The 22,152-nt window shown below is 37.5% G+C and overlaps 1 protein-coding gene across 1 annotated transcript in view; it reads right to left on the reverse strand.

Moving 5' to 3' along the window:
- Positions 1 to 22,152, reverse strand: part of CEP192 (centrosomal protein 192) — a gene marked incomplete at its 5' end in the record, with an annotated part of 111,523 nt that overhangs the window by 36,900 nt on the left and 52,471 nt on the right. Inside the window, 13 exons of the mRNA XM_084252672.1 lie at positions 1,364 to 1,540; positions 1,715 to 1,805; positions 8,324 to 8,500; positions 9,630 to 9,748; positions 10,682 to 10,774; positions 10,870 to 11,009; positions 11,190 to 11,253; positions 11,373 to 11,516; positions 11,967 to 12,092; positions 15,631 to 15,861; positions 17,182 to 17,330; positions 18,461 to 19,382; positions 20,469 to 20,640. Of these exons, the coding sequence (XP_084108798.1) occupies positions 1,364 to 1,540; positions 1,715 to 1,805; positions 8,324 to 8,500; positions 9,630 to 9,748; positions 10,682 to 10,774; positions 10,870 to 11,009; positions 11,190 to 11,253; positions 11,373 to 11,516; positions 11,967 to 12,092; positions 15,631 to 15,861; positions 17,182 to 17,330; positions 18,461 to 19,382; positions 20,469 to 20,640 (2,605 nt within the window). The remainder of the gene's footprint in view (positions 1 to 1,363; positions 1,541 to 1,714; positions 1,806 to 8,323; positions 8,501 to 9,629; positions 9,749 to 10,681; positions 10,775 to 10,869; positions 11,010 to 11,189; positions 11,254 to 11,372; positions 11,517 to 11,966; positions 12,093 to 15,630; positions 15,862 to 17,181; positions 17,331 to 18,460; positions 19,383 to 20,468; positions 20,641 to 22,152) is intronic.

Consider the following 22,152-nt stretch of genomic DNA (forward strand, 5'->3'; position numbering starts at 1 on the left):
GTAGTCCTGTATTTCTCAGTGGTATACACAGCATAGATAATTTCATTTTTTCCTCAAAACAAAGTCAGAGAGTTGGGGTGGCAAGTAGCTGAATTGAGGATAAGAGAGTGAAGCTACAGATCCAGGGTGAGTGAGGAACATAGACAAGGTAATCCCTAAATGTCTCATCCCTGGAGCAAAAAGCTCTTCCACTGCCACATGAGGCTGCTTTTCTCACAAAGATATTCTTGTAAGATAAAAGCCATATTCATCCCCAGTCAGTCCACCTCTGAAAGATGGCCATTTACCAGGCAGGATTTCTAGAAGGATCCTGGATTGTCTGAAGAGTACATCAATCCAAAATGTTTGGTTCACTGTCAAATCAAATGATTCTGCCCCACCACCAGGAATTAGTAGTTCTCCAAAGATGCAAAATCTTGGTTAGTAAACCTAAAACTAGTCTAAATATATTCAGGAAAGTATGAAAGATACAGTCCATTGAGTCCTCTCTAAACCACTTGATCCTTATTTGAGAACAGATCATCAAAGCACTGTGCACCATATGCTGGTATAGATTCTGGCTCAAATGTAAATGCTAGTTCTAAAAATGATCACTTACATCTTTTAACAGTTGTGCCCACTCTAACTCAGGGGGTCAGATGAGAGGCTCTACAGAGAATACAGCAAACTCCAGTGCCAAAGAAAACTGTATTTGTCATAAGTATCCCCTTCGCCTTTAAAAAAATTTTAGGTATTAGGTATCTTAAAGTTTATCATATTTCCTCTTTGTTACTAGGTAACAACCAAATTTTAGTTTCGGCCCAAACAATGGTGCAATTTTAGGGTATGCACTTTTACATAGCAAGATCTATTTGAATACCTTGTCCTTCTTTCCTTTTTGCAACGATTTATCATTTTTGGCTCTTACTGCTCTCAATGAATCTATTGAAATTGATTTAACATGTTTTTAAAATTACACTAGGAAGAAAAAACATGTAAGAACTCTTGTCTTTTTATACCTTGTATTGAGAACAGAATCTAACAAAAGTTGTCAATTGGTTTTTCCTTGACTTCGAAAGTCAACACCACGTAGTTCTATCTGGATTTAACAAAAACTGTGTTCCTAAAGTTGGGTACATTTCAAAACTCTCAAACTAAAAAACTTAAAAGCACTAGAAGATCACTTACAGAAATACAATAGTGGCTACTTTTATAACATGACTATTCTACCAAGTATGTAGTGATTTCTGAACTTGTGTGTACAAGTAGGCAGTCACATATTTTGACTTATAAAAAACAGAGTACATATACTTTACTATTATTAAACTAAAAGTTGTAACATGTCAAAACTCCATGGGGGAAAAAAGCAATAACATTATCTTACAGCAAACTTAACGCCTGGTTGTGATCGAATTCCAAGTTGTTTAATTTCTAGTTTAGCCAACATGCAAGATAATCGAGTAGGTGCAAACAATATGGAGATGTTGATGTCTTCTTTTGGATGAATTCTGATCTCATAGTTACTGGTCAATCGTTCTTCCGAACCAAAAGTGTGATGAAGCTAAAATTTAAAAACAATCAATGCATAACTCAAAACAGCAGGATAAATAAAACATACCATTAGCACAAAATCTTCAAAAAGAGATTGAATAATACAAAATGGCCTGCTAATATTATAAAGTGTTTAGGATCCAGACAGGGTATAAAACAGAACAAAACCATGTACTCTACAAACCTGAAAGCAGTCCTGATCTTGTCCTCTAATGAGCAGTCGTAAATGTTGGGTTATAGATGGAGAATTATTTCTTAAGGTTAGTTTCTGAAGCCTAAAAACAATCACACATTTAAAATGTGGTTATTCTCCATGGTTACTGCTCCCATTGCAAAATCAAAGCCAATTAAAATCAATTACACTGTTTGGAGATAGACTGATTGACATGCCATTTTAGCAGCCTGGAAATGTCTCCCCATAGTCCTATACTCTACACTCAGGAAACCATTCAAGAGAACTCTATCAGAGAAGTCTGTTTTAATCTCTTTTCTATTATAGCTATTTAGCTGTCTTTATCATATCTACTATATAGGTATTACCTATCTTATAAAACATTAATCAGTGAAAATTCAGATTAACAAATTCACTGAGTCAGTAAATCAGTATCATGCTAATGGGAGGAGAGAAAATAGCAAGTTTCATTTTGAGTAGTCTTTTTTTTTTTTTTTAAAGATTTTATTTATTTTTGCATAAAAGACCTGAGGTGTAGGCCAGAGGAACAGGATATGAGGAACAGGATATGAGAGGATTCACCAGAAAGAGTGGGAGAACAGGCAGATCTACTGAAATACACTCCTGAGGGGAACAGCAGGCAAGACAGGAGAGGTCTGCTGCGCCATATGTGGGTAGCTCCCTGGTGGGGAATGGAACTCAGGTCACAAAGGGGTGATAGGTGATAGCACTGAGACTTAAACCCTGCTCCACCAGGGAGGCTGACAGTGTATCTCTTTGTCATAACCTCTGCTACAGCATACTTACAGAGGATTAGCAGGAGTTATGTGTAGTGGGGAAAAGTATTAATTTATGCAAGGCACCAGATGGGGGTGAGAAGAAAAAAAGAAACACAAATCCTTAATTTAACTAGGTACTGCACTTTACATACACCAGTACACATAGATCTCCATTTCATGTTTTGAAATTGCTACTTTTCACAAGCCTACTTACAGCCACCCTGGGCATGCCATCAACTGACTAGGTCATAGAGCCCTTCTTCTAACACTGGCACACTCCCCTCCAGGCTGAGGTAAGACCTCTAACCTACACTTGTATCTATTAGATTAGAGTAAGCCCAAGAATTTCCATGAGGAAGAGAAGTCAAGAAATAAAGGATATTCTGAAGGCCATTCACTCAGGCCAAGGTTAGGAAACGATGCCACTGCCAAGTCCAAAAGTATGCACAACACAGTGCCCCTGTTCTCACTTGAATATAATTTTTATTCAAACAAAAAAAGGTTTAGCATCTGCTAATTTGTTTTAGATGAGCTGTGAATGGGATTTCAAGATGGTATGGCATCTGAGGATCAGCTGTATTTCAACAACAGTCATCTCTACCATATCAATCATGTTAGAAATCTTATCATGAGGTAAGGAATTCTGTCAGGAACAACACAAGGATGATTATGGCTCTTTCCTGAGTATTATTCAGCTGTTGCCTTAATGGACAAGGTCAGTTAAAGGATAAGCTATCTATCAATGGGGACACTTTCCAGAGTCTGCCTCTTATTAGAACATGCCACAGATGTCCCCCCCCCCCGCTTTTTTTTAAATAGACATTGATGGCTAAGCAGAAAAGTTGAATTATTTTGGTTACCTTCCATAGCACAGGACTTAAAAGCCTCAATCAAATATTTGTATATATATATATATGTATATATATATATATATGTTAAAAGTGATCACAAATCAACTATTTGGAGGAAACATTTAGCAGATAAAATACTATCCAGACGCTAATGTACAAATACAGAAAACCTTCTATACTAGCACATGTCCTCATTCAGCCTCTTACTTCGGCATCTATGCCAATCCTTAACTGACTGCAAGATGCATATGACATATAAGCTACAACACAGGAGCTACTGAAGAGGGAGAAGTACCACTCAGGCATGTTCAGAAGCCTAGCTGAGAAATCTTAGCCAAGAGCTACTCAAAGTACCCATTCTTCCAAGTGACTTAGTGATCACAAACCACCACCTGCTTCAGTACCCAGAGAGCGCTTGTCTGCTGTGTGTTAAAGTGTGCCAGCCCAGACATGTGACATGCCCAGAACCACTGAATTGAGAGCTTACTTATAAGAGTATGTACTGCAAAGCTGGTTTTCTTTGAGACTTTATTAGACATATTTCTTCATTTCTCTGGAAAAGAGTCTATAGCAGAGTAGGACACACTTTCTCATACTCCACTGGCTTGTTATGAACCTCTGAATGCTGAATGCTGATTTGTCTTTTGGTGACACAAAGCCAAGCTCAAGACCTGCACACAGGCAAGTAAGTGTCCAGGGCTCATCCTACCAAAAGCAATTTACAGATTTAATGCTATTCCAATAAAAATTTCAATGACATTCTTCATAGAAACAGAACAAATACTGATAAAATACATATGGAGCCACCAAAAACCCCAAATACCCAAAGCTCTCCTGAAAAAAAAGGAGGGAATGGAGGCATCACATGCCCAGATTTCAAACTATACTACAAAGCCATAATCATCAAAACTGCATAGTATTGGTACAAGAACAGACACACAAACCAATGGAACTGAATAGAAAATCCAGAAATAAACCCACTGACTTACAGTCAACTAATCTTTGACAAAGGAGCAAACAATATGCACTGGAGCAAAGAAAGTCTGTCCAATAAACGGTGCTGGGAAAACTGGGTTGCTACATGCAAAAGAATGAAACTTGACTACTACCTCACACCATGCACAAAAAACAACTCAAAATGGATTAAAGAAATAGACATAAGACCTGAAAACATAAAATATGTAGAAGGAAATATAGACAAAACACTAGAAGACATGCACCTCAAAGACATCTTTACATACACATCACCCAAAGCAGTGATAGTGAAGGCAAAGATAAACAGCTGGAACTACATCAAATTAAAAAGCTTCTGTACAGCAAAAGAGACAATAACCAAAACAAAGAGAAACCCCACTGACTGGGAGAAAATTTTTGCACACAACACTAATGATAGAGGACTGATCACAAAAATCTACAAAGCACAGATGAGACTCAACAAAAACAAAGTAAATAATCCAGTCAAAAAATGGGCAGAAGAGCTAAAAAGAAACTTCTCCAAAGAGGAAATGCAAATAGCCAACAGGCATATGAAAAAATGTTCACCATCACTTGTAATCAGGGAAATGCAAATGACTTATTTTGCTGAGCATGATCCCGTCTAGCTCCATCCATGTTGCTGCAAACTGCATGTGTTTATTTGTTTTGATTGTTGAGTAATATTCCATTGTGTATATGAACCACATCTTCTTGATCCAGTCATCTATTTTTGGGCATTTGGGTTGTTTCCATAGTTTAGCTATTGTAAATAGTGCTGCTATAAACATAGGGGTGCAGGTGCCCTTTGGAATTACTGTTTCTGTGTCATTTGGGTAAATTCCTAGGAGTGGAATTGCTGGGTCATATGGAAGCTCTACGTTTAGTAGGTCAAGAAATCTCCACAGCTCTCCATAGTGGTTGGACAAATTTGCACTCCCACCAGCAATGCAGGAGAGTTCCTTTTTCTCCACAACCCAGCCAACATTTGTTGTCGCTAGTTTTTTCTAATATGTGCCATTCTCACTGGTGTAAGATGGTATCTCATTGTAGGTTTGATTTGCATTTCCCTGATTACAAGTGATGTAGAACATTTTTTCATATGCCTGTTGGCCATTTGCATTTCCTCTTCAGAGAAGTTTCTTTTTAGCTCTTCTGCCCATTTTTTGACCGGATTATTTTCTTTGTTTTTGTTGAGTTTCATCAGCTCTTTGTAGATTTTTGTGATCAGTCCTTTATCATTAGTGTTGTGTGCAAATAAGTCAGAAAGAAAAAGAAAAATACCGGATGGTCTCACTCATAGCAGGAATTTAGAAAACCTAAATAAGAGCCCAGGAAAAAGATTAATCAATACAAAGTAAAAATCAAAATCAACAAGCAACAATAAACCAGAGACACACTAGAGGGGTGGAGGGAGGGGCGGGGAAAGGAAGGACTAGAGTCAAAATAAGGAGGGGGCGGGGTGCAATTGTATGGGGAATATAACCAAAACGAAAATGCATACATTGTGCAAAGATGAAAAAAGATTCTTACATTAAAAAAAAAGTACAATAAGATACCATCCCACACCAGTGAGAACGGCACATATTAAAAAAACCAGCAACAACAAATGTTGGCGAGGATGTGGAGAAAAAGGAACTCTCCTGCACTGCTGGTGGGAGTGCAAAATAGTCCACTATGGAAAGCTGTGTGGAGATTCCTCAACCTACAAAAGATATAGCTTCCATATGATCCAGCAATTCCACTCCTAGGAATTTACCCAAATGACACAGAAACATTAATTCCAAAGGGCACCTGCACCCCTAGTTTATAGCAGCACTATTTACAATAGCTAAGCTATGGAAACAACCCAAATGCCCAAAAATAGATGACTGGATCAAGAAGATGTGGTTCATATACACAATGGAATATTACTCAGCAATCAAAACAAATAAACACATGCAGTTTGCAGCAACATGGATGGAGCTAGAAGGGATCATGCTCAGCGAAATAAGCCAGAAAGAAAAAGAAAAATATTGGATGATCTCACTCATTGCAGGAATTTAGAAAATCTAAATAAGAGACCAGGAAAAAGACTCATTATAATAAAGAAAAACCAAAATCAACAAGCAACTATAAACCAGAGACATGCAAACAGGGGCGGGGAGAAGACGAGAGATCAAGGCCAAAATAAGGGGGGTGGGTATTGTACGGGGAATATAACCAAAATGAAAATGCACACACTGTGTAAAAATGAAAAATGATGTAAGAATTATGTAAAATAAAATAAAATATTAAAAAAAAGAATTTCACACTGGGAACATCGCAAATGTTCATAAACTAAATTAAAAAAATGGGAAGGGGGATTAAAGAAGGACAAAGTACCAAATGGACAAGCCTCAAGAAACTGTTAAATGAAGTCACAAAAGACCTTGTATTATAGGATTCGGCTTACATGAAATGTCCTGAAAGGTAAAAATGGAGAGAGAGAAAGCAAATTACTGGTGTCATGATGTTGAGGGCTGGGGATAGGGACTGACTGGAATTGAGTATGTGAGATCATTTTGGTATAATGGAAATGTGTTAATACTACATTATTGTCATGGCTGCACAACTTCCTTAATTTACCACAATATATTTAATTATGTTTTCAATATGTGAGTTCTATGTATGTTAAAATGCAATAAAGCTATAAAAGCATGATAGTTAACATGAAAAAAAAAAAAGTGTTCAGGGACTCAGGTGCCTCATCTCCCAGAGAGGCCACTTAACACTTAATTGTTTTTATTTCACTCTGACTTTTTGAAAGTTGCTTTTGGAAAAAGACAACGCACAGATGACTACACAGATGGTTATACAGATGGATGAAAGCTATAAATCAAACTGCTTGATTATGTTCTTTGTGCACTGACAAACTATAAATTTAAAGCAGAAACTTCTTCACATTTATAGCAGAAATAAAGCCATAAGCTTATCTACAGAAATGTATTAATAAGGGGGTTGAGAATTGTATGGGGACTATAACCAGCATGAAATGCAAAAATGAAAAATGTTGTAAAAAATATATAAAATGAAAAAAGAATTTAAAAAATTAAAAAAAAGAAAACCACAAAAGTGAAAAAAACAAGTGTTAACTCAGGTTTAATAACTTACCTAGGTTGTAAATTAGAAGTGTTTATTGTCTGAGGTTGGTTAAAAAAATTAGCTGTCTCTAAACTTATAAAGGAAAATATAATCTATACATTACATATTATATGCCAGTGTTATTTATTAACTCAGTGAATCATAATGTATAATCAAAATAAATATAAAATTAAATCATAGATACAACCCAACATTATTATCTGTTCTAACTAGAGGCCCCTTCTACTCTTTATTGTTTTTTTTTAAAGATTCATTTATTTTATTTATTTATACAAGCACTGGATACAGTCAGAAGCGCGGGAGGGTGAGAGAATTCACCAGAGCCAGAGCGGAAAGCAGAACAGGCAGGGTGATGAAGTACACTGCTGAGGGGAGAAGCAGGCGGCAGAAGAGGTCTGCGCACCATGTGGGACTCTCGCCGGTGGCCTGGGATCGAAACTGTGCTGCAGAGGCTACAGGCAGCCTCGCAGCCCAGCGCTCAACCGCTGCGCCACCAGGGAGGCCCCCCTTCCATTCTTTATAATGTGAAGTAGTCATCAATTAGATTGTAAACTTCTAACAGAACACAATCTCTGTGATTATTTTTTCTTTCTACCTATTCCTTGTGCTTTCCAAAAAGGAACCGACATTCTTAATTGCCTACATTTGGTAATTAGCAGAGAGTTCACCAAAAACTTAAGAAAATGAAAACTGTTTTTTGGGATTCCATTTTAAAAAGTGGAGAAAATTTTAATTAAAAATTTAAATTCATAAAGTTCAATTCATGATTAGAAGACTAAGGAATATAAGATAAATTTAATTCTAAAAAGAGTAATGTAGTCATAATTAACACAGCAGAGAAGAACATTAGGTCATGTGCCACTACGTGCATAGTGAATTACTATGTGCATACTTACTGTGTTCTACCAAGAGGAATACCTCCCCAAGTCAGAAACTGCTTGTTGGATAAAATTGATGGAACATCTGAGGAGCAACATCCAGGTGTCAGAGGTTTATTTTCTGAAGAAACTACTTCACCTTTTAACATTACTTCATACTGAGGCCCAAATGGTTGCACAAATATCCTCAAGATCCTAACAGAAAACAATATAAACTGAATGTTCAGAATTCAATTCTTTCAGCAACTATCTCCTACACACTTCCTTCGTCTGACAGACTGAATCAGATATTGAGGATACAGTGACATCCCCACAATTCCTTCTATTTCAAAGGAGAGCTTTCAGATCGGGAAAGAGACTGTCACAATACCACCTTCGAGGTGGTAAAGGGACTTACTTATGGAATACAGGAATAAACAAATACTATTTATGAGGAAGGTCAGAAGCATTGAGCAAAGCTTCTCAGATGAAGGTGCTAACACAGTGAAACTGAGAGCAAGGGTTGTTGCAGGCACAAATACTGACATTTGTGAAAGCAAGCTCTTCACTTGTAAGGTCATAAAGGCAGAGTGAGCCCACTAAGATGTTGTATTACCAACAGGGGACAGGCCAAGTGGTTTTAGAACCCTAAGTTGGGTTTATCAATCAAGTTCAAATAGTAATGGTGCTCTGACCATCGTAGGGTGATGACATTTACTTATGATTTGGGTGCTAAAAAGTCTCAGGGCTGGGGCCTCCCTGTTGGCACAAGGATTAAAGCCTCAGCGCTATCAAGCTATTGACAGTCACTGCGGTATGAGTTCAATCCTGGCCTGGGAACTAACCCACATGGCGCAGCAGACCTGTCCTGTCTCACCCACTGCTCCCCTCAGCAGTATATTTCAGTAAATCTGCCTGTTCTGCCCCCCACTCTTTCTGGTGAATCTTTTCACCCCCCTGCACCTACACTCCAGTTCTTGTATGCATAAATAAATAAAAATCTTAAAAATAAAGTCTCAGGGCTGAAGAAAAGTATCATAACACCAGGCAAGGTCAACCAATGGTTCCTTTGGAGAAAAAAAGTTAATGAGAAACACGAAAATTGACATTATTTATGTTTGTAAGAATATACTTGGAAATAGCGATTTCTTAATTTCTAGTCAGCTGGCTTAAAAGACTTTTAACAAACAAAACGAAGAAAAGCTTAAGCCAAATGAAAAATGCTAAACAAAGCTATACCAGCCAGTAGACAAGGTAAATATGTATTTTATCCTTCATGCTTTAGATTACAGGATATCTAAGTAAGTGAAAACTTGGCATTCTAAACAATCTTTTTTAATCTTACCTTTCCTCACAGGTTTTGGGATCCTCTGGAGTAAATAAAACCATTATTTCATGTTCTTCTCCAGGTTTAAGGAATAGCTTCTCTGGATCCACTGAAAAGGAACCTCCTTGATCTGGAATCTAAATATTTATAAAATTATTATTAAATGCCAACTTATAAACTATGACTTTTACTCAGTGTAGGGTAAATGGTTTTTCAGGCTTTCTGCCCTCCCACCATTAGGTTTGCCCTGCCTGATGGGGCACCTGCAGTTGTTACATTGTTGCTAACTGACTTACATACTTCTGTGGGCCAAGGGAGGAGTATTGAGGTAGTCACCAGAGTAGCAAGAAAGAAGCAGGAGAATGGAGGAGAGAAGAGGACATAGAAGCCCAGAGTGAACACTTACTGGGGGCTTGGAGGCCTGTGTGCCTCCTGGCCCCCTGGCATCCCTGCCTGCTGTGTACCTGGTTGCTGCAATGCATGTAAAGCTCAATAAAAGCCTGAGAAACCCCCCGATGGCTCCAGGATTCCTTCTTTACCCAGCGGCCAGATCAGATAACCTGCTCTGTGTCATTCCTGACCCGACACTCGGTTACTCTCCTGCTCATATACACCTTTCCTATTTACTGAGGTTATTTTTTTTTCTTTCTTGCCAATCACTGTCCCACCACCTGGTCTTATCCTCTTGGAATGAAACTTCTTTCTCCTTCCACTTTCTTAGTAAACATTCCTCACTGCTGATGACTGACACCCTCTCACTTACCTACACATCTAAGAATAATGTTTACCTGTGTAGCTCACTTTCCTCAAATGCTACCTAATCACAGGTAACACACATTTTTCAGAATTAATGCAGAACTCACTTCTACATTAATCACTAAATGTTCAAGTTAAAAGTTCTTCATCTCTAAACTAAGGTAACACCCTGCTCAAAAGTACTTACACAGATTGCTAGATATGCTGCCACCCTCCCCCCATTCTAACAAGGCAGGATGTTTCAGAATATGGAGGTACTCATTGTCTCATACTCTGAGGAAAAGCTGTATTAGAGCACAATGACAAATTCTTACCTTGATATCTAAATAAACATCAATATTCCCAGCATTTTTCAAAGGCAAATGCTGCTTTGTTGAGGAAGCCACACTGGCAAACAAATGCATAGTCTAGAGGATGGAGCAAAGCAGGCACTTAAAAAAAACTGTCACAGTTAGAATGAAATCAACCTGAATATAAAATCATGACAAAGAGTTTAGAGTACCTGTAAGTCTTTTGGCGCGTGTATCCTAGCTATTCCTGCTCTTGCTCGAAGATGAATACTTTTAATGACTGGTGTTGGGTTAGGGCTATCAACTTCTATATCAACTCTTGCCAAGAATTCTTCTGCTGAATCTAGAATTGCTATAAAATTTCATTCTTTTCATCAGACACCAGAGTTACTTAATTCTAAATTCTGAACCAAGGCATGCCATTTTTAAAACAAATTTCTTAAAGCATTTACATGTAATAATAGACTAGTCTTGACTTTGTAGTTCATTTAACTATAGAATAAAAGCAATTTCTACAAAACATAAATGATACCTGAAGAAGTGATCCTTTTTTTTGGACTATGGAAAAGAACCCAAATTATCAGAAATTCTGGATCCTGTAAAATAAAAATACTGAAATGTATACTGGCATTAAAATTAAAATCTTAATGAAAGAAAGGTAGTTTGGAAGCTTTCTCTTTAATTCTACATCTGTTCTTCCATCCTCCAAGCTTACCTGTCCATCATAACTGGCAGGCATCATCTGGTTGATCACAGAAGGAGCTGCCAGCTGAGCAATCACATCGGCATAAGCAGCAGCTTTCATGGAAGCAAGGACTGGTTCCTTGGAAAATGTGAAACAGCGCCAGGCTATGGCATTCTATTCAGAAACAGAAGAATCAATTTCAGAAAAGCTAATAGTATGATGCTGTGTAATGTTAAATTTGTTGACAAAATCTCACTCATAGCAGGAATTTAGAAAACCTAAATAAGGGGCCAGGAAAAAGACTAATTATAATAAAGAAAAAATCAAAATCAACAAGTAACTATAAATCAGAGACACGGGGGGGGGGGGGGTGAGGTGGGGGGGTGGGGAAGAGGTAGGAGGGATTAGGGCCAAAATAAGGGGGTTGGGGATTGTACGAGGAATATAACCAAAATGAAAATGCATACATTGTGCAAAAATGAACAATGATGTAAGAATTACATAAACTAAAATATTAAAAAAGATATTCCTAAAAAAAAATTAGCCAAGAATGGTATTAGTAGAGTCTACAGTTTCAGATTAATGTGTCCTATAATTGAGTTCTTACTGTACCTTAGTACTTACAGCATTAATAATAAGTCTGATTGGCACTGTGGCATGCGTCTTGTTTATCAATTTTAATGGGAGAGCTTTCCAGCCTCCATAAATCAAGTCACCAAAATCAAGAACATCTTTTGTTTCTGTTTCTACCTAATTATGAAAAACAAACAAACAAACATGGTTTATAAAAAGCAGTATGTTAAATAAAATTTAAAACTGTTCAGTTTCAAAGAATATCATAACTTATGTGCCCTTTCCAGCCACAAATAGAGTCAATATTAGGGCAAACTTACCTAAGTTTTCTCAGGCTATTTAACAATTAGTATTTTCTATAAAATAAATGTTAAATTCTTTTTTTGAGGTAGTTTATATACCCAAATATACTACAAAACAAAGCAGTATCCAAGCGGTTGTACTCTGAAAGGACTATTAGATCTTAAGACTACTGACAGTTTCACGAAAGATAAAGCCAATGAGCTCTAATATTAATATACTGACTTCTCAATTCCCTTCAAAACATGTATTAGCATTTTCAGATTTAGTCCTGATTTCTGACAATACTCATGTTTTTTAAATAACATCAAAATAGACAAATCAAAAGTTTAAAATGAGTGTTGATCATCACAACAGATTAACTTCCTTAAACATGGAGACCAACATAGCACAGACCCACCTCCTCCCACACACACACACATGCAGAAATGCTGAATAATATTTAACATGCATATAAATGGCTTTGGCCTAGATACACATCAAATAAAAAAGAATTCAAAGCAGATTAGCAACTGAGAAGTGACTTCCAGGTGGCCGATGGAAAGTATGGGGTCCAGGCTCACAAAGGTGGCTGAACTTCAATACCCTCTCAAGTTGAGACTGGAAAGGAACTGGCGATTCCTGCATAAAGTTTAGAAATTGAAAGAAGTGCTCTTGAAATGGAACCTGGAAAAACCACTTGCACATCTGAGGGACACCAGGGAATGAGTAGGCAGAGGAAGAACATTCGGGCGGAAGTGAAAAACTGTGTGCTTATGCCACCCCAAGTATGGGAACTTCAAGTTAGACTCACAGAAATCTTTGGGGTTCCTGGCATTAATGTGAAATACTCTCTAGGGACAATGGAAAATCAGAACACATGGGATTTCCATAGCAAAAAGCAACTACCATGAATGTGAGCTCATGTTAAAAAAATTTAAATATTAATTAAAAACTTGAAATCACATGAAGAAAATAATCAAGGAAATGTAAGAAAACAAACTAGTAGAAGAATACCCCAAGAACTAGAAAAGCCCTAAAATATATTATGAAATAGGTACATTTTAAATCTAAATAGAGTTCATAAAGGAATGAAAACAGATGACTAAAAAAGCAACAGTGAGCAAAAACTCAAAGTTGAAAAACTTTGCTCAATCTGTTAAAAAGTTTAACTATATGGTTTTAAAATCATTTGGATCCAAAACATTAGTCAAAGATAATGTGAAAGGAAAGGTATTAAAATGATTCCAGCTTTCTGTGTTGTTAGGGAATAGAGTTCATGATTAATTTTAGAAGCAAAGGGAGTAGAAATGTATCACTTCCAAACTAAAGCAGATGCAAAAGAAGAGTAAGAGGAAACTATAACCTACCCAAGAGTCAGGAAAGAAAAGAAAAAAATCAGAAACCTTTAAGAGACATTCTAACAAAGCAAAGGTTGAAGGATGAAAAGTAAAGAGATTAAAATAGATATACCAGGAAATTACTTAAATAAAAGATGACGTACAATATGGGTGTGTGTGTATATATGTATATATGTGTGTATATATGCCATACATCTATGTATGTATGGCAAAATAGACTGATACAATAGGGTTAAAACCATTACTTTTCCTTTTTTTCAAGATTTACTTTTATTTATTTATGCATACAAGAACTGGGGTGTTGGCCAGTGGTGCAGGGGGTGAGAGGATTCATAAGAGACAGAGTGGGGAGCAGAACAGTCAGATCTACTGAAATACACTGCTGTGGGAAGTAGTGCACAAGACAGGAGGGGTCTGCTGCATAATACGTGGGTGAGCTCCTTGGCCGGGCATTGAATTCAGGCCACAGTGGTGATAGTGCTGAGACTTAACCCATAAGCCACCAAGGATGCCTCAGAAAATCATTACTTAAGGAATCATTTCATTCAGAAGATAAAATGATCCCAAGCCTAAAGATATGTCAATAACACAGTTGTACAATATCCAAGACAAAAATCAAGAGAATTAAAAGAAACTGACAAATCTAAAAACTTGTCTCCCAGAAGTCCCAAAACTAAGCAAAGAGAAGTATTTAGTAATGACACAAAAGATAGGACCTACACACTAGCAGAAATTTGCATAAAAAAATATGGCCCTTAGGAGAAAGAAGAGGCAATTCTAATTCAGTTGGTCTGGGTAGGACTCAGGCATTGGGTGTATTTAAAACCCCTAGTGTTATCTCAAAGTGTGGCAGCGGTTGAATGCCACTGTTCTAAAGATGTATATAATCCAACATTACCCCAACTAGAATAGACCTAATTTTCTCATTCCATAAAATGGGAGATGGTAGAAGACAAACTTTCCTGCTAGCAATCATATCTGGGTATAGAAAAGGATAATACGCGGGCCTCCCTGGTGGTGCAAGGGGTTAAAACGCAACCTATGAAGTTATCCGTAGCCACTGCAGCATGAGTTCAATCCCAGGGAGCTACGCACATGGCACAGCAGACCTCTCCTGTCTTGCCCGCTGCTCCCCTCAGCAGTGTATTTCAGTCTGCCTAGCTGTTCTGTTCCCCACTCTGTCTCTGGTGGTCCTCTCACCCCCCCCACCCCACCCATGCCTCTGGCCCGTACCACAGTTCTTGTATGCATAAATAAATAAACCTTTTAAAAAAGGGGGGGCCTCCCCTGGTGGCACAGCAGTTAAGCACTGGGCTGCGAAGCTGCCCACAGCCTCTACAGAGCCGGTTTGATCCCCAGCCACCAGTGAGGGCCCCACATGGTGCGACAGACCTCTCCTGTCTCACTCGCTGCTCCCCTCAGCAGTGTATTTCGTCGGTCTGCCTGTTCTGGTCCCCGCTCTGGCTCTGGTGAGTTCTTTCACCCACCCACGCTTCTGACTGTACCCAGTGCTTGTATAAATAAATAAATAAATCTTTAAAAATAAATAAATAAATAGATAAAAGGATAATATGCTCCAAAATGCAAATTATATCAAGGGAACCAGTAGGAGAACAGGTTTTAATGTTATACTTTGCTTTATAAACATCTTAACAAGTAAATCTGTGTTTTTAGAAAACAATTTTAAATTTGGGATAATAATAATTTTGGAATATGAATACATTGAGAAGCAATGGTTTGCTTGATAGTAATTTTGTGACACATACATCCACAAATTCTTTTTTCTCCCAAATATTACTTCTAAAGTAAAGAGCTTTCATCAAAATGAGCCTCAGGCCTCCCTGGTGCTATCATTGCCATGGCCTGAATTTGATCCCCACCAGGGAGCTAACCCACATGACGCAGCAGACCTCTCCTGTCTCGCCCAATGCTCCCTTTAGCAGTGTATTTCAGTAAATCTGCTTGTTCTACTCTCCACTCTGTCTCTGGTGAATTCTCTCACACCCGGTACCTGCTGCCTACACCCCAGTTCTTCTATACAAAAATAAATTAAAAAAAACAAACAAAACAGTTACCTCAATCATAGGGGTCTCAGCAATAGCAGTGAGAATGACTGTGCTTGCCAAGGCCTCTGCTTGTAATATTGTGTCAGTATCTGCTGAAAATGGCCAAGAAGCAACACTGAATGTACATCTGAAAATTCCAGGATCAGATGGAATGAAAAGTACTTTTATCTCTTCTGTAGCATGAGGTCTTATGATGATTTTGTTCTTGAAAACTAAACAAGGATATGCTGAAAGATCCACCTTTAAAAAGAAGTCACATGGTTCATTAAATAACTTAACATTGAAAACCAAGAAACAGAATCAACTAGTTTAAGAGCTCTTTTAAAGCCTCTTGAACTACCAAATGCAGACATTTATGACCTCTTAAAATATATCCAAGTCTTACAACTCATTTTAATAAGTACAATTAGTCAAAATTATGAACTTACGAAGGCAAGTCGAATCTGTGTATCCTAATCTATTTTAATGCAAAGTTATCTAGATCTTTTCTTGAAAAGGGCACTGATGATGGCAATACTTCTCAGCCCTGTGTTTGGCCCTAGGACCCACTTTTGTAGCTGTACAAAGCAAGAGGATTAGACCCAGGTTCTTGAGATGCTTCCTATCTATGATTCTGACTCATTCTAATCCCTCCCACCCCGGTCAATGAGAATCTTTTCTATTCCCCTTCATTAAACAACACTACTTCCTAGATACCCCGAGGAAGGCTCAAATTTCATTTCCTTCCACCCTCAATTCTTTCTTCCAATCACCTCTTCATCTAACCTCAGGATCTGAGGGGAATTGTTGGGAAAAGAGGAGGGGAGAATAGACACAGTATCACTTTACCAGATAAATAAGGTTACTACTAAGAGGTAAGAGGGACAGTAAACCCATCCACCAATGTTGGTCTGCAAGTCCCCAAATCAGGACATTCTAAATCAGGAGGTGCTGACTAGATTCCCACTCTCTACTATGTGATGTTTAAATAGTTGTAATTATGAAAGGAGATCTGGAATCTAGAATCTTAGCCACTATAACTGATCATATAAAAGACAAGAAGTTATAGTATCAAAATTCTATTTCGGGTATCTCAAGAGATCGTGCAAGAACATGATAAGTGAAATAGTCAAAAAGATTTCACTTACTAAATAAAAGCATATATCCTAAGAGTAACTTGTTTCTTTTTCTATTTTATTGATAAATGGCAGTAACACATTCAATCACATTCAACAAAACTGGTAAATAGAAACCAGAAACTCTGCTTTCAGAGGTTTAAAATAACATTAATAATAACAACAGGTTTAAACAGCACATTTACATGACTGTAAATAATGAAATATGATTAATAAATAATATTTGACCATAAAAAGAGAAACATATTTAGTTTTTACCTGTTATACTGGAAGTATTATAACAAAAAGGAGATGGAAAAAAAGAGCATTCCAAAGATTGTTGGCAAGATATAAAGAGGAAGGGATGGAGATAACTCCCCTATATAAAAGAAAGTACCACAGAGGAGAAATCTAGCATTATTACAATGCAATTGCTGAATCAAAGGAGAAGATATAGAAAGCTTACCTTTTCACCATTAATACTAACACTGAGAACCCCAAGGCTGACTTGAAGCCAGCGATCAGTTGGGTTAAGTACACTGAGATGGGTTTGTGAAGCAATGCCAACACAGCAAGCATGAGGAAACTTTAGTTCCTCAGGTACTCTTGCTTTCCCTGGGTAAAAATAAAAGAGAGAAAATGCAAGTTACAGCAACCCCTGATGAAAAGTACAACTAGTTAATGGAAATTTTTATGTAAGACTACTTGTTCAGGTGCACAAGGGGTTAAGTCTCAGTGCTATTAAGCTATCGCCAGCCACTGCAGCATGAGTTCGATTCCCGGCCAGGAAGCTAACCCACATGGCACAGTAGACCTCTCCCGTCTTGCCCACTGCTCCTCTCAGTAGTGTTTTTCAGTAGACCTGCCTGTTCTGCTCCCTACTCTGTCTCTGGTGAATCCTCTCACCTTCGCACCTCTGACCTATACCCCAGTCCTTGTATGCACTAAAAAAAAAAAAAAAAAAAAATTACTTGTTCATACCCCAAAACTACAGTATGAAATTATTCTTACTATCTGCAGGCAAGGAAGAACAAAAATTAAAATTGTTCAAACTCAAGTTTATATCTAACCAACTCTTAAATGTTAGTGACTATTAGTAATCGCTTCCTTTTTTTCTTTCACAAATTATAAACAACTTCTTAGTCTAACAAGAAATGACAGAGACTCCATTTGAACTGTTACATGATGACCAATCTTTCTGCCACCCTTATGCAGTTGTCCTGGAATTTCCTTAAGAAGAAAAAGGGCTGAGGAGGTGACAGCACTCAGTATACTGTGTCAGAAAAAGCAAAGCACCCAGCACTGTGCCTGTAAGCAAAAGAATCAGGGTGGCTCAGCCAGCAGAGAGGAGAGGAAGGGTGTTATTTATCATGACAACATTAGCTACCCCCTCTCCAAAACTTAAAAGTTGGAAGGAGACTTACTCTTCAGGGAGCTAACTCTAAATGGAAAGTTTCTTAGTTGAAAGAATAAGACAGTCAAGAGCAGAACACAAGAGGGAAACAGGAAGACTAAAATATCAGGAGTTCTCATCTGATTAAGTTTTTGTGTTTTTCTAAGGCTATTCGGGGCCTTGCACAGAAATATGTTATGGCCTGTAATATCAGCTCAAGTCAAAGAAAAAAAACAAGAGAAATACAGGACAACTAATTTCTCCTTGAAACAAACCTATTTTGTGATCCTTATTTGAGAAAATTATTAAATAACAGCAAACAATAAATAATAACAGAGAAAAAACATCTCACCTAATCCTGACATCATTCCTGAATCCCATGGTTCAATTCCACAATTTGCACCAACAGACTGCATAGGAAAAGATTTTGCTGTGCTTAGTAGATTCTGATCTAGGGCATTAGAGTATGAGTTATAAAAGGAAGAGGTACCCATTAATCCAGAGTTAATATTTTGTCCTACACAAGTTCCCACGGCCACAGATTTCTGAACATGCTCCCCTGCAATAGCAGAATAAGGACAACCTCCTGAGAATCCACAGACTGTGGTGCTACCAGCATGACACTGGGGCAAAGCACTATTTCCAGCAGAAGGTAGTGTCCCCAAACACTGATGGGCATAAGGAGCCGTGGTGATAGAATGTTGAGTCAGGAATGTAGGCACTGCAATGGGTACGTTGTGTCTCTTGGGTGCACAACCATGGTCTGCAGTACTGGAAACAGGGGTGCACAGGCCTCCGGAGGCCATCGGATGAGGAAGTTGGCCACTTAATGCACTATCAGCAGTTGACGTATCTTCAGAAGTTATTCTTTGGCCTTTGTTCACAGACACCTCACATGATGTGGAGAGGTGTGCTGTCGCTGATACAGCTGGGTGGCTGAGGTCTGATTTGCATAGGAGAGCCAGACTGACCTGGTCCAGTTCACTGGGGTCTGATGTCAAGCCTACTGTACTCGTCTTTGACAGATCTCCACTTTTGGAGGAAAGATCTTTACTCCAACTCAAGTTAGATTTTACATCTTTAGATTTGCTACTGAGAGAAGTAGTTTCAGTTACTTTTTCTATATCTGAGTTGTTCTGAATTATATATGATAATGCTCCTTTTCCTTTACTTTGAGAAGGAAGTTTTTCTTTCAACTTTTCCACAGTCCGTTCCCCTGATGGAATTGGGCTGGCTTGAATAATTGTGGTGCTCAACTCATTGGTGATATCCCCCTGGGTGTGACAAATAGTTTAAAGAAATAATCTACAGATATACTGAATATCACAAATTCAAACTGTGCTGACACAATCTCAAATAATAGAGATCTACATGACATTAACTCTGAAGAAAAGTTAGCTTCAAAAAAAAGCCATGAAATACACAATTAAAAGAAAACTTATATTAATGTTTTATAAAAATTATGAAGAAACTAAAGAGGAAGTAAATGCCAATTACAACTCTGAAAAAAATTGCCTAGTTTTACATAGACCAGAGGTTAAGCAATTTTATGCAAATTTAAGGAATTCCTTTTTTTTGCCATAAACTGTGTAACAAAAATGTAAGTAAATTAATAAGTAAGGAGTGGAGACAAGCAAACTTTCAAGTCATATGGAAATGAGGCTAGGAATTAGTGCAAAACTGTTCATGGACTCTCCCACCGTGCTGTATATGTGTGTGAAGAGGCTAATTTTGATGAATACTGTCGTTCTAATGTCTGAAGTTACGTGGTTCTGTTCTCTTACAGCTCTGCAGAGCAGACCAGCTATAATTCAGTATACAAGTCAAAAAGTTCTTAACCATCACTGATTATTCTGGGTGGTTTACAGAGTTCTTCCGGACCAAAGTTATAGAAGCAAAGACACTGATTACAAAAGGCCAGATTATTTGCTAGTCATCACCATTAATGACAAATAGCAGCAACATTTTTAATAAACAACATAAGTTAATATGTACAGGGGTGATTTCTTGGGTTAAGCCCTGTCTTCATCATATCATTCTCCCTCCTAACAGATGAAGAAACGGGATTGGGAAATTGAAATCTGCTTCAGAAAGCAGTAGAGAAGAGGCGATCACAATGCAGTTCGTAGCTACTATGCTAAAATGTTTGTACCTCTGGTGCCCAGTAGTAGCTGTCTGATCAACACACACACACACACACACACACACACACACACACACACACACACACACTCTCTTTTATACACTTTAACGATAAAATATCAACAAAAATTATACAGGTCGTAACATTAGTCTGAATCCTACATTAGTAATACTGAGAGACAAAATCCTTGCTAAAGCAATAATGAACTGCTGCCCACCTTTCTGTCCTCAAGGTCATGGTCTGAGCCTGTGGTGGGACAGATGCTATCGTGTTCAGATACATAAGTCAGCCTGCTCATAGTATCCTGTGGACATGCTGACTGACACAGTGCACTCTCACAGGGGGGCTTCTGATGATGAAACGCTGAATCAAAAGACTCTAAAGCACATCTGAAAGAAATATATACCTTATAAGTGGAACTGTCCATTCCTTAACATCACCTACACTACTAAAAAATCATTCATGTTTGCCAACAATCTTGCTAAATCTACAATCTCTGTTCTAGCTGCTATATTTAATAATTCAAACATGGATTAGTTTTTTACCCTATCTAAAATTATAAATTATATTCCTATAGAGAGCATCTGATAAGCTACTATGAAAAAAAGTGACATTTTAATTAATACATACTCTATAATGTCATATAATGTTAGCAATGCATTCAATGAAAATTAACCAGATACCTGACATAGAGCAAAGAAAGAAGAGACCATTCAAATATTCTTGCCCTCAAAGAGCAAAGATGGAAAAAGAAAAAAGAATCATGTGGATAGTGCAAAAAAGGGGAACAGTCACATACTGTTGGTAAGAATACAGAATAATACAACTTTTGCTGAGCAGTTTAGCAGTTAAACAATATACAGCAAAGCCCTTTAACTCATATTCTAAATCTAGGAATTTGTCCTAAGAAAATTAATAATTAAAAAGATTTCACCAAAGGGACATATCTTCTAACATTATCACTGACAGTAAAATAGGGAATAGGCTATGGAAATAATGACACACACAATAAAACCCTAGGCAGCTATTTTAAATCACACTGTTGAATACTACTCTGTCTCAGAAAGATGTTCAGAACATATTAAGTAAAAAAAAAAAACTTAGCAATAAAATACTAACATTAATTATTATGCACATCATAGTCTTTAGTCAATATCCATCACAGTACTGATCAGACAAATTCAAAAAGAAGAAACAGGCTGTACCTCTTGAGAAAAAGTGGCAAAGTCACATTGGATAGGAGATATTTTTACAGCTATCTCTGGAAATAGTGTGTTACACCTATTGAACACTCTGCCAGTTCCAATTGAGCCCTGAATTTCACCCCATTGGTTTTTGTTTTGCACAAAGTTTAAAATAGGAAGCTGGGCAATGGACAAAGAAAGAAAATTCTATTTTCAAATTTTAAGAATTGTCTCAAATCAACTATAATCAAGACAGTTTTGACAAAATACAGGTTAGTGCATTTCTAACCAATGGAGACAATATGTAACCAAATTGTTTCAAGTCTGTAGCAGTCACTACATGTCATACATCTACATAAGTTCTTGTATGCATTTGCATATGCAGGCACACAAATACACACCCTGCATACACATAAAAGTGATGTACTGTATTACTCTGATCCCTCTGGTTGAAAGGAACAAATGCATTTAGGTTTTATCTTCCTTCAAGAAATGAGAAGTAAACTGTATGAAATGCACAAAAATGAAGTTTCAGTCAAGATGTCAAACTTCAAAGGAATCCAAAAACTGCCAAGTTGCTGCCCAGACAGAGACTCAAAAAGAGTTTAGAATTATAAACTCTAAATCAACCCTATGGAACTACTGGAAATACTAGAAGGCAGATAGTCAGCTAAAAAGAAATGCTTGCAAGTAGCAAAATGTTAACAAAAGTAAACT

Source organism: Talpa europaea (assembly GCF_964194135.1).
Source record: "Talpa europaea genome assembly, chromosome: 13".
NCBI lineage: Eukaryota > Metazoa > Chordata > Mammalia > Eulipotyphla > Talpidae > Talpa > Talpa europaea.